Consider the following 17,011-nt stretch of genomic DNA (forward strand, 5'->3'; position numbering starts at 1 on the left):
CATCTGTCTCTTAATCCCTGGACAAAATAGAATTTGCTTGTCAGTAATAAACTTGATAATAAAGCATAAGTAATTTAAGCACACTGATTTTTTTTTCTTTTTTGATGACAACTATATGAAATAAATTTATCAGAGGCCCTTGGATTTGTATGGCACATGTCTACCATAGTTCTATCAATAATCCATATATTTGTGTATAAAGTGATATTCCTTATGCATCCAAAATATCAATAACAAAAAACAGATTTCAATCAAATGTTACTGAAAAAAACAAAAAACAAAACTTTTCCTTTTCTAAAGATAATGCGAGTAAAAATCATGAGATGACCTAAGAGTAGGCACCAAAAGATACAGAAAAGGTTACTATAGAAATTTATAATACAACTCATTAATTGTAGCATTCTCCCAGCTTTTAGCAATGAGTAATTTCCTTGGATTTCTGTTCTAAGGACATTATTCATTCCTTTACTTGATTTGATATTTAGATACTTTTATTCCATTTCTTAAGGAGTGCCTCAATGTTTTACAAGCCTGAGGCTCCTCAGATTTGGATCGCCCTCCTCATCCCATGAAGAACTCTGTGAACCAGACAGGAAAGTACCCTGTCCACACCCAGCTTAAAGTCTTAGAAGAACGGGATAAAAGCAGCACTGGCCACAGGGTGGGTAAGAGTTAGGCCTGGCAGAGGTCAAGCACTGTGCGGGGGCAGGGGGGGCACTAGGGTTGTTGGTGGTGGCCAAGAGGGAAGAAGATACCAGGGGGAAAGGGCTGTGAGCATTTCTTGGTTAGAAAGCCTAGCCTGAGCCTTGGAGAGACTTAGTGTGACTGTTCACCAAGTGACCCAAGGTTCAGGTATTATTTCTAATGCAAGCTTTGAGACTTCAATGTGGGATTTCTTCTTTTCTTGCTCCCCTAAATGTTCTCACCTCCCTTCCCTCCCCGCCCCCCTCCACAGTCAGATGTCCCTTCCTTTGATCTCCCTCAGTGAACTGTTGATACTCTGGTTTTGCATTCAGAATTGCCTCGTTGCTAGCCTTCTTACAAAAAGGATGTGAACTCCCTGAAAACAGGGACAGAATGTCTTTTTTTTTTTTTTTTAATTATTGCATCCTGGAACCTGTCAAATGCTTGGCATATAGCAAGTAAATTATAAATGTTTATACAGTAATCTTTACTGAATATCTAACCAGGTGTTTCTGGACATTAAAAACCATTGTGATTGAAATGGAGACAGTCCCTGCCTCCTGAGACTTAACATTCTAGTGTCTGTTGAAGAAATAAATGACCACAGTACCCAAACTGAACTACCTCGTGATGAGGAAAGGGGTTTAAAGCATTCAGAGTCTATGCCCTCCCACCCACCTTCCATAGCTCCAGATTTATCTTCCATGGACAAAACAGGGTCATCTCTCTTCTTAAAACTCTCTTAGCCCATCACTCAAACCATCTGTCTGTCAAAGCTTCCTGTAGTCCTGCACAACCAACACAGCCGTTCAACATCACCAACACATGGTCCTTACTCCTCTTACTGGGTCCTTTCTCATACTTTAGTGGAAATATTCATAAAGGATTGTGTGATACCATCAACATCAAACACACTAAATATTTATGAATTGCCGGCTATATACTGGGATCTGCGTGTTCTTTGAAGAGGAGACCTGAGGCTAGCGAGATACTCACATAAAAAGATCACTGGTGATGCTAGAGAAACAATGTCAGGTGACAAATGAGGCTGCAGACAGGAAAGGAGGAAGAAGATAGTCTTGCTGAGTCCATTAAATTAATTAGAAAAGTGTTTGGCATGCCACTTTCAGTGTCATAGATGCTTACGCCTATGTCATTTAAACTGCTTTAGTCCTTCCAAGTTCATTAACTCCTTCCAGCATTTGTGGAGTCTTTGCCTTATTCTACACCCCAACCAGAAAGAGGTTAATCCCTGCTGTTAGGAAGCTTTGAGGGGACTGGGTTCTTGTCCTAAGAATGATGGGAGCGACTGAAAGGTTTCAGTAGAGGAAACGTAGAGTACACTATGTTTTAAAAGATGACTGGGATGTGATATAAAGCAATATTCTTTGTACTTTGATGCCTTTAAACATGTGACCACATCGTTTAATCACATGTTTCTGGTGGCGGCAAGGAAAAGGTATTACAGGGGGAGAACACTGGAAACAGACCATGGAGTTAGGAGAATTTTGAAATTAAGCAATGGGATTGGTGATAGATAAGAGGGAAGGGATTTAGACAATCCTTCCTTCAGTATCCAGAAGGGACTGGTTCCAGGACCAAAATCCATAATACCCTTATAGAAAATGAGGTAGTATTTGCATAAAAGCTATGCACATCCTCCTGTTTTCTTTAAATCATCCCTAGATTACTTATAATACCTAAAATAATGCAAATGTTATGTATTTAATCATTCTACTATATTTATGGCATAAGGACAAGGAAAAGTCTGTACATGCTCAGTACAGAAATGTTTCTTAAAATATTTTCAATCTGCAGTTGGTTTATTCCAAAAATTCAGAACCTGTGGATATGGGGGGTCAATGGTAATATATATCTTACATTATACACATTACATATACATTATATAAACATTACATATGCATACATTATATATGTACAATATAAACATATACATTGAAATATACATGTGTATTTTTCTGCTAAGACTTAGTGATAATGGAGAGGGTATGAAGGTGAGAGTATAGAATGATTCCCAGGATTTGGGGTGGGATTCTGGGTGGGTGAATGATGCCAAACTCATAAATACAGAACACAAGAGGAGGGAAAAATTTGAGGGAGTAAGAATGATGAACCCGATTTCAAATATTACACAGGGAATATTCTAGTAGCAATGCTGGTCACACAAGTTTGGGATCCCAAAGAGAGAGTCAGGCTAGAAATAAGAATTTGAGAGTCATCAGCAAAGGAGATGGTAATTAAAACCTAAGGGCAGCATGTCAGTGGGGGTTGAGGGCATTCCATTCATAACAGGAAACTAAAATCTGAGTTCTGGGAAAGTAAAAGGATTGAAGGATGAGAACTAGGTAACTGACATAAGAGAAAACAACCAGCTGAGTCCCGGCAGAGCCAAATACAGTGAAGCAATCAAATAAGGTAAGATGTGAAACATCTATTACATCTAGCAAAGTACTGTATTAATGGGTACGTGTTAGTCTGAGAATCAGAACCTGTAGGAGATTAGGTAGGTAGGTAGTGTTTAGGGAGATAGTAGATAGGTAGGTAGATATTTGGAATATAGAGGAGTTGGTTCATTTGTTCTCAAGTTCTAAAGTCAGCAAACTGAAGACTCAGGGTATGGCTCCAGCCGAAGTATGACTTCAAAGGCAGGAGAAGCCCCATGCCCCAGTACACAGACAGCCAGGCAGAGAGAAAATTCACCCTTACTCATCCTTTTTTGTTCTATTAAGGTCTTCAACAGGGTGGATGATGCCCACCCACATTGAGCAATCTGCCTTACTCAGGTTATTAATTCAAACGTTTATCTCATCCAGAAACACCTCCAGAGTCATAGTCATAATAATACATAACCAACTATCTGGGGAATCTGTGGCCCAGTCAAGCTGTCATTTAAAATTAACTATTGCAATGAGGACCTTCAGTGGAGGGCAAACCCAAGAGAGGCAAATGAGAAATGAGTGGAATAATAGGTATAGAGTACTGTACACCTAGGAATTTGGTTGAGGTTTGAAAGTGGGCATGAGATCAAGGTGTAGGTAGACTTTCTTTTCTTTTGGTACCAAGGATTGGACCCATTGGTGCTTAACCAGCGAGCCACAACCTCAGCCTTTTTATGATTTTTTTTTTTTGAGACCGGGTCACTAAGTTCATTAAGGTCTTGCTAAATTGCTAAAGCTGACTCTGATCTTCCTATCCTCCTGCCTCAGCCTCCCAAGCGGCTGGGATTACCGGCATGCCTCACCACTCCTGGCTTGACTTTTTCTTAGGATGGAAAGATATTTGATAAATTAGAGATTTATGGGTGAATTGGTCAAACTTTCCAAGGTGCTACTGTTCTGAATGAAGTCAAAGTCCAAGATGTAGCCTCAAAAGGAATGCCTCCAATGGAGATCAAGGTTACTGGAGTTGCGAAAGTCAAGGAAGTGAAAGGCCTGGTGCTGGACAGGTTGTTCACACCGTCCTTTTCTTCCCCGTGCAAGTTTCTGACAATTCATCAGGGCTGGCAACAAAGGCCATCTGTGTACCAAATTACCCATCTTCTCCTCCTCCATCAAAGTCAATAGGGTATTCCCCAAGGCTTAACGGACTAGTGTAGCTTCTTTATCAGAAGACATTCGATCTTCACAAGGGTCTAGAGAGTGGAAACTGTCTTATCACTTCTAATACCTCTAGATAGAGAACTGCCCATCATTCACATGTAAAAGGGATTCTGATTTGGTGGATCTGGAGTGAAGTTTCAGAATTTGCATATCAGCAGTATCTCAGATAAATCTCTAATATGGGTATCCCAGGGCATGTGACACGGGCGGCACAGTGTTCTGTGGTTGAACTGAATTGTGTGGAGTCGAATTAATAGAATTGAACTAGGTGATACTTTGGATCCAATTGCAGAATTTTCTCAGTTCCCGCTGCAGTTTGAGAAATGGCCGGCAGGTGGCGGGCGACCCACACAACCAGCAAAGAAGGATTTAGTTTCCCAGGTCCCCAAATCCCAGCAGAGAAACTGCCCAGGCCATAAAAGACAGACAGCTGTTGGCAACAGTGGTGAGTTTCATCCCTTTGAATGTGACTCCCGATGCCCCAACGACCCATCTTTTGGGTTGGTCCCCAGGGCTAAAGCCTTGAGGATCCCATGATCCCAGGATGCCGCCTTCTGGCCACCAGAAGCCATAATCCGGCAAACTGATGATGACGTCATTGCCTCCCAAGAGTCTTGCGGGTGAAATGAGGGCAGAACAGCAAAGAATGTTTGACTGTACAAAGAGGGGAATTGTGGCTAGAGAGTGATATGGCCCGGTCTGTGTTGTCTTATAGTGAGAACTGGAGGGGATATATATTGCTCACTCCCCATAGTTTGTAAATTGAGAACATCCTAAGAGAGAATGAACAACTTGCCAGGGGTTGCAAAGTCAGAAAGTTCTAGAACATCCTGGAATCTTTCTCTTCAAGTGATTTAGGCAAATACCTGCATTTCCTTCATTAGTGTCTGCTGAAGATTTGTCATATTGGGAACATCTGTTGGAGAAGCTGGACGATATGATGTGTTCGCAGTCCACCGGCTTTTACTCAGACTTTGTAATTATTTGGGGATAGCCTGACAGATGGGGAAGGGTGAAGGTCCAAAGAGAAATGGAGATGGAAGAAGAATGTTCTCCATTGTTGTTCCACTTTTGTGTTTTAATGGACTTTCTTTTCTTACCCCCTTTTCCATCTATTAAACTACAAGTGTATTCAAGGCTATGATGGTGTCTTATTTATCTTAGTTATGTTCCATAGTTATTTGATAAATCAAATGAACACTTATCATTTTAAAATCTAAGCTGTATTTTTTAACATCTGAGATGAATAGCATATACCTCCTGTTACATATTTCATTATGCTTCTAATATTTAACATATTTCCCATATGTCAGGAACTGTCATTTTTTACAAGCATTAACTAATTTAATTGTCTTTGTTAGTTTCTTTAAGTTTCCATGTCCATGAATATCCACATAGAATGTCACTCTCTTCCTCCCTCCTCCCCTTCTCCTTTCCCAACAGAGGACTGAGAATACCTAGTGTTCCTCACTTGTGCTGCAAATGCTGGGCCTGGGGAAGTATGTCCCGAGGGAGGAAAGAGTTCATTAGCAGATCCTGGGGATGCAAAGTTAATCCTGGTAGTCACTGTGCTTTGACCATCGCTGATTCCCTAATAGTTTACCAGTAAACTGGATTCTCTTGGTCTGCAGGGCCAGTGTCCAGATTTGCCCTGAGGAGGAGAAGGCTGGAGACCAGAGGGCTGATTTATAAGCCAAAGCATTCCCGGGCCGCACCGCAAGGAGTCGGGCTGAGCCCGGACTTTGGGGAGGTGATGATGGACACAGGACACGTGGCCACACAATGGGGACACACGACTGACCTCAGTCACTTCGGTAAACTGCCCCTGCTTTCTGGAGGCGGCAGGAGCGTTTCAGGACTTCCAAGGCTCCTGGTGCCTAAGTTCCTTGCCCCGCTGGTGGCTCCCTTCGCCCTGATGATTGTGGAGAGCACCCCCTGGCGCGCGGGAGCTCAGAGGCCCCTGACTCTGATCTTAAAGTCCATGCACGAGGATAGAGCCTTGGTGCATTCCGTGCTGTGTAGAGAAAAAGACACAAGAACCACATCGGTTAGGGGTTGGGTCTGTTCAAAACCCGCTGCAAGTGAACTTTCCGCGATGGTCAGATAGGCACCGGGCGGAGAAGTGACGTCACCGAGCAGCCTCCATGGGTGAAAGGCAGCAGAAGGGTCAAAAAGTAGTGTGTGGCTGGAAGGGGGTTGGGAGCATGTGATTAGAGGGCTATCAGAACGAAAGAAGGGGTTTGGGGATGTATGAATTTGAGAAGTAGCATCAAGTTGGGGTAAACAGCAGGGCTTTTTTCTTCCCTCCTATATGCAAACTGTCACTTCGGGTTAGCTTGAGCCCTTATCTGGCTCATTAGCATGAGCTGTGGCTAACACGCTTAAACCCTCTAATTATTTATTATGCCGCCACGGAGCGGGTCGCAACCCCCGGGCGCACTTGTGCGGACCGTGGAACTGGGCACCGCGCGGAGGCTGGGGCGCAGCGCTACCGGAGAGACCCTTCCTGGCTCAGGAGTCCCCCAGAGCACTGTGTAGCTAGTGCAAGCGGCAGAGTTAGAGCGGTCTATCTGGAATGTCCTACTGTCAAAATTTATCCCTGGGGAGTTAGTGCACCACATAAGTGGCTCCTGGTCTACACTTGCTGCAGGCTCTTCTGGATCCACAAAGATGGAACTTGGCGCGAAGGGAACAGAATTTTTTGCAAAAAATGGAAGTCAAACCCAGAGCAAGGGGCTGAGACTTGGGCTGGCTTGACTGTTGGGTACACCTTCCAGAAGAGCTCTGGGAAAAAACTAAAGCCCCTAGATGGTCTACGCAGTTGGGGGGAAAGAGGACGGCTGAAATCTGGCCACTCATGTCCCTGGTTCTAGTCAGAAAACAGTTTCAAAATAAGTTAACCTCTGTAGGGTGTTTTTCCCCCTCCCCTTCTAATTGTCCCCCTCTCCCCCTCCCTCTCCTTTCTGAGTCTGTTTTATGTCCCTCTGCGTTGTGCCAACTATTTTATCTTTATTCCTTCTCTTTCTCTGTCGCCATTCATTCCTTTTTTTGTGTGTGTGGCTTCTGGGGCCAATGTGCGGCTTGTTACCACCCACTGTAAGCTCGCTCCTGTAGCTGAGGTGTTTCTATACAAACTCCAGCGACCAGTTGTCATATTAATTATTACACTGAGTAATGACTGAAATGGTCAAAATAAGGGGAGACTCAAGAGCGCTTTTTCTTGCTGCTCAAAGATTCAGCAAAGAAGCCGTGCAACAAAGCACTAATTGGCCCCCAGAAACACTCTGACAAGGCATGGAAGATAGGTTTCATAGAGCCCTGCGATTGTGAAGGGGGGAAGGCTCTGAATGGACCCCACGCTTCTTTTCTAAACTCTCTTGCTGAGCAAAAAATGGACCTCTGTTTGAATACTGCCCTGATCCTTGAATACTATACCCAGCAGAGAAAAAAATGCACCATTTATTGTAAGTTTTTTTTTTCTTCTCCAGCTATTCAGGGGTTCTCTGTGAAGAATCAGCTGGTTTTGTTTACCATGAAAGACCTTTACTTTATTTTCATTCTTGGAGGAGATGGGGAGGGAGAGGGAAGGAGAGCCATGTGCCTAGACAGAGCAGAGCTGGCCTACTGTAACAAAATAGAGTGTAACAAATCCTACAAAAGTTGAGAATGTATTGATTCTTGGGAGAGCTATATAGATTAACGACTTTCTTTATGCTTATCCAAAGAAGGTATTTAATCATAATGTAAATGGGGCTTTAGAAAAACTAAAGACTTAGCGTTACTTCTCCTTATTTGGAGAACTTCAAAAGGACTTGTGAGGTGGCTGCAAATTACCCCGTTCACACACACCCCCCCCCCCGCACTTTTCCTCCTTCATCAAAAAGCCACAATAAAATATAGTTTGTGCTTTTTGTGTTGCACTTTTTCAACTTTTTTTTTCTTTTTAAGGCATATTGAAAAAGCGAATAATTTGTTAATAAGTCTGAATTCCTTCACGCAGGTGCAGGCCTGGCTGTTTTGACCAAGGAGGGGAGCCCAGCCAAATGTAGGCTGTGCTGTTCTGCCCTCTGAGCAAGCCCTCTCTCTACAGAAACTCCAACTCCACAGTGGTCTTCCCTCAGTATACCTTGGCAAGAGTGCCTTTGGAGACAGGAGATTGGGCAGTAATGTACTTTTCCTTTTCTCTGAGAAGACATGCACAGCAGGTCAGAGTACATATGGTTGCCAGAAACATGTATTTGCAATTAATTCAGGGCAAACTCAACTTTTCTCAAACTACCTGAAGCTTTGGGCTGGAGTTGTGGCTCAGTGGTAAAGTGCTTGCCTTGCATGAGTAAGGCCCTGGGTTCAATCCTCAGCACCACATAAAAATAAATAAATAAATAAAGATATTGTGTTCTTCTACAACTAAAAAATATTAAAAAAAAAAATACCTGAAGCTTCTGGGACTTAGGTCTCCCCCAAATTGAGGACTACACAAAAATTCTTGTGACCAAATCCAGAATCAAATGCCTGTGTTTATGTTTGTACACTCTTTGCCCCTTATTCAAGATACACTATAAGAACAATTTTATTAAATGATTCATCCCATGACAAACTTAGTTTTGCTCTCCCCCCCAAAAAAAATGTAGATGGGCTTTTTTTTTTTAATGAGACATATCTTGGTTCCAGAGAAAGAGGTCATAGGATTCTGGGGCTTGAGGATAGCATGTGAGAAAAGGTGATTCTGGTCTGGCCTTCAGCTGTGAGTGGAAATTAAAGTGGCAAGAGACTCCAGGGAACAAGGTCTCCGATTTTTGGGTTGCAGATCTATATGGATCATTAAAAGAAAGTCATTTTCCCCTAAGTGGACCTTGGTGCAAGGTGTGGATAAGCACGGTCCAGTTCCAGGAGGTTCTGACATAGGAAAGTGGTTTGAAGGTACAGTAATGAATTCACTTATTGTAGTGAAGGAAAAAAATCAAACCTTTCTATTTTCCTAGAATACCTATATTTGGGGTAATACTTACCAATGAGTGTCAGTGTCTTGTTCTCCTGAAGACAGAACTCCGTTTGCATGCTACTAGTTGAAAGAATGGAAAGGCAATTCCTGGTGTAAGTGGGATATTTGCAAAGCAAACTCAGCAACAGCATTTGACTTCATTCTCATAACAGCCTTGACAAATAGGCAAAGGGCACCTCATTTGTGAGTGAAGGTATCAGAACTCTTCTTGTGTGAGTTGTTTTCTTCTTCCCATGTTCAGATAAATGGGACCTTGTTCAAATATCCTGGTTAATTGAAATCCTGGATGACTTGTTCAGAGTCAGGCCCACTGAATGGCAAGGGAACCACAGAAAGCCAATGTGTATGTCTGGGCCAGGGACTGTGCTACAGCCACTTTCATATGAAGGTCACATGAAATAATAGCATGTCTATATTTAATCTCCTTGCTACTGCTCAAGTTAAAACATGTGCTTGCTATCTCTATCACCTTGATTTACCAATCACAGTCATTCTTAAAGAATAAGAGGAATTACTTACCCCTAACTGCTCAGACAGGGAGACATGGTAGCCCTGGATTTCCACCTCCTGGAGCAATTATCACAGTGTGGTTCCAGGAAGCCAAGAGCTGAACCTTTTCCTCTGCTGTACTTTGGGTCTGGAATATTTCCCAGAAGGCCAAGTGTAGAACTCTTGGTCACCAGGGTGGCGCTATTGGGAAGTGGCACTTTGACTAGCGGGCTTAGTGAGAGATATTTGGTCATTGGGGCCATGCTCTTGAAAGTGATTGTGGAACTCCTTGCCCTTTCACTTCCTGGCTGTAAGGTGACTGGTCTTCCTCCACTGTGCACTTCCACCAAAACACGGGGCCAACAGATTATGGATGGAAATCCCCCAAATGGAGAGCTTAAATCATTTATCTTTATGAATGAATCATCTCAGGTATTTCATAGTGGTGATGGGAATGCTAACCAACACACCCTCTCTCAAACCTTGCCTGGGCAGGCTGGATGAGTGTGACTTCCTCATCGATCTCTTATCTAGACCTAGTCCAGAGTGCTGCATGTGTGTCAGGTCAAAATCTCACAACTCTTGTAAAATAGGTGTTGTACCTGTTGCATGGTACAGGTAAGGAAACAAAGACTCCCAGAAGGTAAGCTATGATGTACTCAAGGAGATTAAGCCTAGATACCTGCCAAGTCCTTCTGCTTTATCTGGAGCTCCCTGGGCCTAGGAGAGCACACTACCAGTTCTCTCAAGAGGGAAAAGAGTGTATTATAATCTAGGTCACAGAGTGAGAAGCAGGATACCAATTTTGGCCCTTGAGCCTCAGTCCTTTGCTCCAAACTAGACTCCCATACAGGAGGTGTATATAGGAGGTGACCAGGCCTAGATTAGAATGAGCCAGGAAACTAGTCTCAGAGGAAAACTCTCCTTGGTTCTGTACCATCTCCAAGGGCAGAGTTGCATTCTCCTAAAAAGAAATCTAGACAGCTCTACCTTAAGCTTGGAGGAGGTGAAGACAGCGTTAGAGTGCTTAAGTTTCCTGGAGGAAGAAAAGAACAATGCCTGGGTTTCTGGAAAGCTTTGCAAAGCATGCATGGAAGCAGGCTTAGCCTATGAGAGTGGAAAGAATTGGGGTCGGAATAGGGAGATTAGGGATACACTCTCAGGTACTTTTGCTTGGAAGGGTTAGTATACCTGTTATCCTCTCTCCAGAGCTGGGGCTAAGGAGCAGGAACACTGCACTGCAAGATTTCACAAGGTACTTACATTTAGAGCCCATTTCATGGCTAATGTGTGTTGTTCTGATTTTTTAAGTCTCTGGTAATTAGGATCTCTGTATAGGCCTGGAGCCCCCATTCCAGAATACGCATGGCTACCAGAAAATTTTCTGTGCTCCTAGATATGGTTTTCAAAATTAACTAATGTAGGCCTTTTCCTGTGCAGATCAGAAAACTGAGGCATATAGAGGGGATGAGGCTTGTTACAGGTTACAACGTACCACAGTGGTACAGCTGGGACTCTTCTGAACCTTTTTCAAATGTAGAACAATAAAAGTTGCATGGGAATTCAAGGCTCCTGCATGATTCAACATAACATGAATTAAAATGCACTTATATGCATTGATGTTAACCACATACTCTTCTGCTTTCCACCTGCCCCCACATTTGTCAGAGAGGAGTGGGTAAGGCCTGTGGAGGCCTCCTAGTGGCACACCCAGGACTCATAGTGGGGCATGTGGATGGTGGACAGCTCCTAAATAATCTTATTCTTTCTGTGGCCTGAGGTTTCCTGAGGTTGGAAAGCACAAGAGGCCCAGACTGGGTGGTGAAACCAAACTTCTGAAAAGACAAATGTGACTCTGGAGACCTCTTGGTTTATTTCTTAGGATGAGGACATCCTCCCAGTAAATCCAGACGGATTCAGTGAAATCCTGTGTATTCAACAAGACACAGGTTACTGGGGGCCTGGGGACTGTGTGAGTGAGGAGGTTTACAGAACAGACCTTTCTTGGCAGGACTAGGTCATATGCTTCCCAAACCTACCTCTTCTACATAGAGGAAACTGAAGCAGAAAAGAGACGTGATTCACCTGGGGAGCTAATATTCTTACTGCCCACCATCATTATTGTTCTGAAAACACTCATAACCAGCCACTCATGCCCAGTGTGGCTGCCTGGGTCACTCTCACCGACTCTTTAGAAGGACCCAGCTTCATAAAGGAAGTTCATTTAGCGCAATTATTCAGATAATTCACAATCACTCCTGCATTTAGATCTCTGATCAAAACTATTTCCATTGGACAAATCCACCAGATTGCCCTCTCTTTGATTCTGCCTCTGTAGACCTGAGAAGCGACCCAGCCTCCCGCTCCACCAGATCATTTGCTAGGTTTGCTTTGCCCAGAGCGCAGTATCCCCAGAAGCTGGACCGAGTTCTGGCCAGAGAGTGCCAAGGCCGAGGGCCCAGGAAGGGCGCCTGGGCAGGCGCTGTCCAAGCCACCGAGCAACGGCTGCAGGCGCCTCCCCCACCCTTGTGGCGCCAGCACACGGCTCCACCGGGCTCAGCTCCCAGTCGCCTGCCACCGGCCGGCCGGGCACACGCCTGGGGCAGGATGGAGGCTGCGCCAAGGCCTCCGAGGAGCCTGCGGCAGCGCTGCCCAACAGCCAAGGAAGCTCCTCCAGTCCCCTAAGCTTCATCACTCTCTCCTCTGCCACCCCACATCACATCTTTCTTCTTGGAGAGACCGGAAATATTCCAGAGCGCTCTCCTCTTTGGGCTTCCCACAGCCAGTCTAGAAATGATCCTCTGGGGAACCGGTGCGAGGTTACCCAGGGCGTGAGGAGGTGTATGGGGGGGGGGGGTGCACCTCCCTGCAGAACTAATTATAATCTTTCCGCACTCCTCCATTGTGGTGGGTACCTCCTAGTTATTAGGGTAGGATGGGAGGTAGAGACCATCTAATCTAATCTTCTGTGGCCACAGAGGAGGAAACCGAGGCTCAGGAGGATAGCACTTACCAAGAGCCACAGAGCTCTTGAGAGGACGGACGGAACTAGAACTCAAGCCTTCGCAGAGTCCAGTCCTTTTCCCTCTGTTTCCATTCCATGCTTCTACACTTTAATTTTAAAACTACTGCAGTTCTTGTCATTGAAGAACCCCGAACCCCGAGAGAGCAGTAGTGGGGAGAAGTAAAGAGGAAAAGTAGAGCCCCAATTCTCCCCTAACCTTCACACCTCCCCTGTGCCACTTTCTGCCCAAACCCTTCCCTGAATTTTGTTCCAGTTTCTCAGGAGAATCCAAGAGCATGTCATCCCAGAACTTTCTACCCATACACCTCAATTCCCAGAGCCATTTACCCCTCCTGCGAAGCCGCCCCCCCCCCTTTCTAGAGCCACCCCCGGCCGCAGCCCGCTCCTAGCGCGGCGCCTGTTTATTCAGCCAGGAGTCCGGCACGCGCCAGGCGCACGCACTGCAACAACAAACCCCGCTGAATGGAGAGTTTGCAAGGAGCGGGCGCAGGGAACAGGAGGGGGAAGGGGAGCGGAGGAGGGGGAGTTTAGGGAGTGGGTGGGAGGAGGAGGTAAGAGGAGGGGGAGTGGGGGCTGCAGCCGCTCTCTACAGCAGCGGGGAGTGGGGGGCGAGGCGGGGCCAGGGCTGCGCGTGGGGCTGGGTGTCCCATTGAAAAGGCGGCTGCGCTCCGGCCGCCCAGCACTCTCACTTCTGGCCAGGGAACGTGGAAGGCGCACCGACAGGGAGACGGTCAGGGAGAGAGAGTGAAAGAAGGAAATAAGAAAGAAAGGGGGTTAACAAAATAATAAAAACAGCCTGAGCCAGGGCTGAGAGACCAGGACCGGGCGCAAGAGACCGCGACCTTTAGGTAGAGAGGATCTGGAGACGCAAGACTCCGCAGAGCTCACTCAACACTGATTTTGGCTACTTCTTCCTTTTTCTTTTTCTTCCTTCCTTCCTTCCTTCTTATTTTTTTAATAGCAAGAAGGCGCTAGCGACAGACTCACACGCGAGCGCCACGCGAGGCTCCCAAAGCCAACCCGCGAAAGGAGGAGGGGAGGAGGAGGAGGCAAAGAGGGAGGAGAAAAATCATTTGCACCTTCTTTGCTCCCTAAGAAATCTCCCGGGGATTTTGCTTTTTAAAAAACTTCCCTCTGGGCTCCCACTTTTTCTCTCCCCTTCTTCCCTCTCCTTTCGTGCACCCAAGTTCTGATTCTACCCCTCGCCTGCCCCGCACCTTGCATCCGGGCTCACTCTGATCCTGCGACTCCTTGGCCGCCGCTGCGCATGGAAAGCTCTGCCAAGATGGAGAGCGGCGGCGCCGGCCAGCAGCCCCAGCCGCAGCCCCAGCAGCCCTTCCTGCCGCCGGCAGCCTGCTTCTTTGCCACGGCTGCAGCTGCGGCGGCAGCAGCCGCTGCAGCGGCAGCTCAGAGCGCGCAGCAGCAGCAGCAGCAGCAACAGCAGCAGCAGCAGCAGCAGGCGCCACAGCTGAGCCCCGCGGCCGACGGCCAGCCCTCAGGGGGCGGTCACAAGTCAGCGCCCAAGCAAGTCAAGCGACAGCGCTCGTCCTCTCCGGAACTGATGCGCTGCAAACGCCGGCTGAACTTCAGCGGCTTCGGCTATAGCCTGCCGCAGCAGCAGCCGGCAGCCGTGGCGCGCCGTAATGAGCGCGAGCGCAACCGTGTCAAATTGGTCAACTTGGGCTTTGCCACCCTCCGGGAGCACGTCCCCAATGGTGCGGCCAACAAGAAGATGAGCAAGGTGGAGACGCTGCGCTCGGCGGTCGAGTACATCCGAGCGCTGCAGCAGCTGCTGGATGAACACGACGCGGTGAGCGCCGCCTTCCAGGCTGGCGTCCTGTCGCCCACCATCTCTCCCAACTACTCCAACGACATGAACTCCATGGCCGGTTCTCCGGTCTCATCCTACTCGTCCGACGAAGGCTCCTATGATCCTCTCAGCCCTGAGGAGCAAGAACTGCTGGACTTCACCAACTGGTTCTGAGGGGCTCGGGCTTGTCTGGCCCTGGTGTGAATGGACTTTGGAAGCAGGTAGGTTGCATTTGGGGGTGGACAAATTGAGGTGATCTTCTAGTCTTGGTCCTTCATCCTTCTGTTGAGTGTCTGTGAAAGGCGAGGCTGACTTCACGGACATGAAGGTCTTATTTATTTATTTATTTAAAGAATTTGTTAAAGTATGGCATTTCAAATTCTAGTTTGTTGGTTTCAACACTGCCTTGAGAAAGTGGCTTTGACCAGGAATTCAAGGAGTGGAGGGAAGGGGTGAGGAGCTGAGATGCTGGCGAATAGGGTCTTGGGATTTGTCAAAAGAGATGTTCTACCTGATAGGGTCTCCCTGAAACCTCAGGTGCTCTATGCTACTTCTAGGTTCACACTAACTTTTCCTGTTCTTCTGTTTGTTATAGCGTGACCGCACCACCTGCATCTTTAGTGCTTTCTTATCAGCGATGTTGGGAGGGAGATAAAAGAAGAAGGAAAGAAGAAGGACACACACACACACACACACACACACACACACACACACACACAGAACAGGCCACCAGCCCCAACGCCCACTGATTGATGAATGCCTGAGAGACAAGGCTCTCAGAAATCAAGGATGCGCCCAGAACAGCATGTTTGCACTCCAATCACCTACGGGGATATGAAGAGCAACTAGTACCTGAAAGTCTGCGCAAGACCCAGCTGGTGTGCAAAAACAGTGGTCTCCCTGCGGAAGGCAGCAGCGCATGCCCTGTAGTAACTCCCACCCACCGCTAAGAAGAGTTGAAAGCGCTTGCTCTGGTGCCTTCACCTCCCCGCCCTCTCTCAAAGTGCAGTTCTTAGCCCTATAGAATTGGATTGGTGTCTCTGATCTCAGTAACCCTCATCCCGATGAGCTGTGGAGATTTGTCCACAGTGCAACTATGCTATCTATACTCAGTACTTTGAAACCCTGCCCCTGTTCCCTGGGACCCCTCCCCAAACCCTACTCTCTCCCTCATACTGTCTTTTCTACAGTTTTCATCATAGAAGGCTTCCAATCTTTTGTGAATTTTTTTTATTATAAGAAAAATCTATTTGTATCTATCCTAACCAGTTTGGGGATATATTAAGATATTTTTGTACATAAGAGAGAAAGAAAGAGAAAAAATTTATAGAAGTTTTGTACAAATGGTTTAAAATGTGTATATCTTGATACTTTAACATGTAATGCTATTACCTCTGCATATTTTAGATGTGTAGTTCACGTTGCGACTGCCGTTTTCCCTATGTGGTTTTGTAAAGAACTCTCCTCATAGGTGAGATCAAAATGCCACCAGATGTACTTCAGCACCAATGTGTCTTACTTTATAGAAACGTTTTTAATGTATTAATGATGTTATTAAATACTGTTCAAGAAGAACAAAGTTTATGCAGCTACTGTCCAAACGCAAAGTGGTAACCAGTTGGTTTTGATAGGTTGCCTTTTGGAAATTTCTACCACTGCCTTTTTTTTTCCTTACTGTTTTATTACAAACTTACAAAAAAAATGTATAACCCTGTTTTATACAAACTAGTTTCGTAATAAAACTTTTTTCCTTTTTTTTAAAAATTAAAATAACTAGTTGTCTCTAAGGCTTCTTTGACTCTGACTCCCCTGGCCAAGTTATTATTAAACTACCAAAGGGAATGGGTGGATGGGGGGAGGGGAGAAAAGGGTGGTCCAAAACATGCTAAGTGGCAGAAATGGCCAGACTAAGGGCTATGGCCAGTCCTAGTCCCTGTGGTAACTTTGTGATGGCTGCAGAAGGAAAATATTATCTGTATTTTATTTTCTTCTGTCTCTCTATTTATATATTTTTTTTATTTTGGTATGATGAATTGAACCCAGTAATGCTTAACCACTGAGTCACATCCCCAGCCTGCTCCAGTTTTTATTTTGAGACAGGGTCTGCTAAGTTGCTTAGGGCTTCACTAGATTGCTGGGGTATACATAAAAATAAAGGGCCTCTTTTATTTTTACTTTTTGGGCTATGAATATACACATGTCCCCAAGAGAAGAGATGATTTAATGGCTGCATCTCACTTTAATAAATTGTACATTTAAACATCTCCAAAAAAAAAAAAAAAAGTCAACTGGAAAGAGAAGGTCCTCCCCTCCCCTCCACTCTCAGACCTTCACTTTCTGAGTTTAGCCTTGTGAGTCCATGGAAGGGCTGGAGGAACTAG

At 45.6% G+C, this 17,011-nt stretch overlaps 1 protein-coding gene across 1 annotated transcript; it reads left to right on the forward strand.

Moving 5' to 3' along the window:
* Window positions 1-14,087: 14,087 nt before the first annotated feature.
* Window positions 14,088-14,804, forward strand: ASCL1 (achaete-scute family bHLH transcription factor 1; the record flags this gene model as incomplete). The annotated part of the gene is made up of 1 exon (XM_081311900.1): window positions 14,088-14,804. One exon carries the CDS (start codon window positions 14,088-14,090, stop codon window positions 14,802-14,804), a length of 717 nt encoding a protein of 238 aa, XP_081168026.1.
* Between the last annotated feature and the right edge of the window lie 2,207 nt (window positions 14,805-17,011).

This window comes from Spermophilus citellus (genome assembly GCF_964194105.1).
Source record: "Spermophilus citellus genome assembly, chromosome: 10".
In the NCBI taxonomy this organism is placed as follows: domain Eukaryota; kingdom Metazoa; phylum Chordata; class Mammalia; order Rodentia; family Sciuridae; genus Spermophilus; species Spermophilus citellus.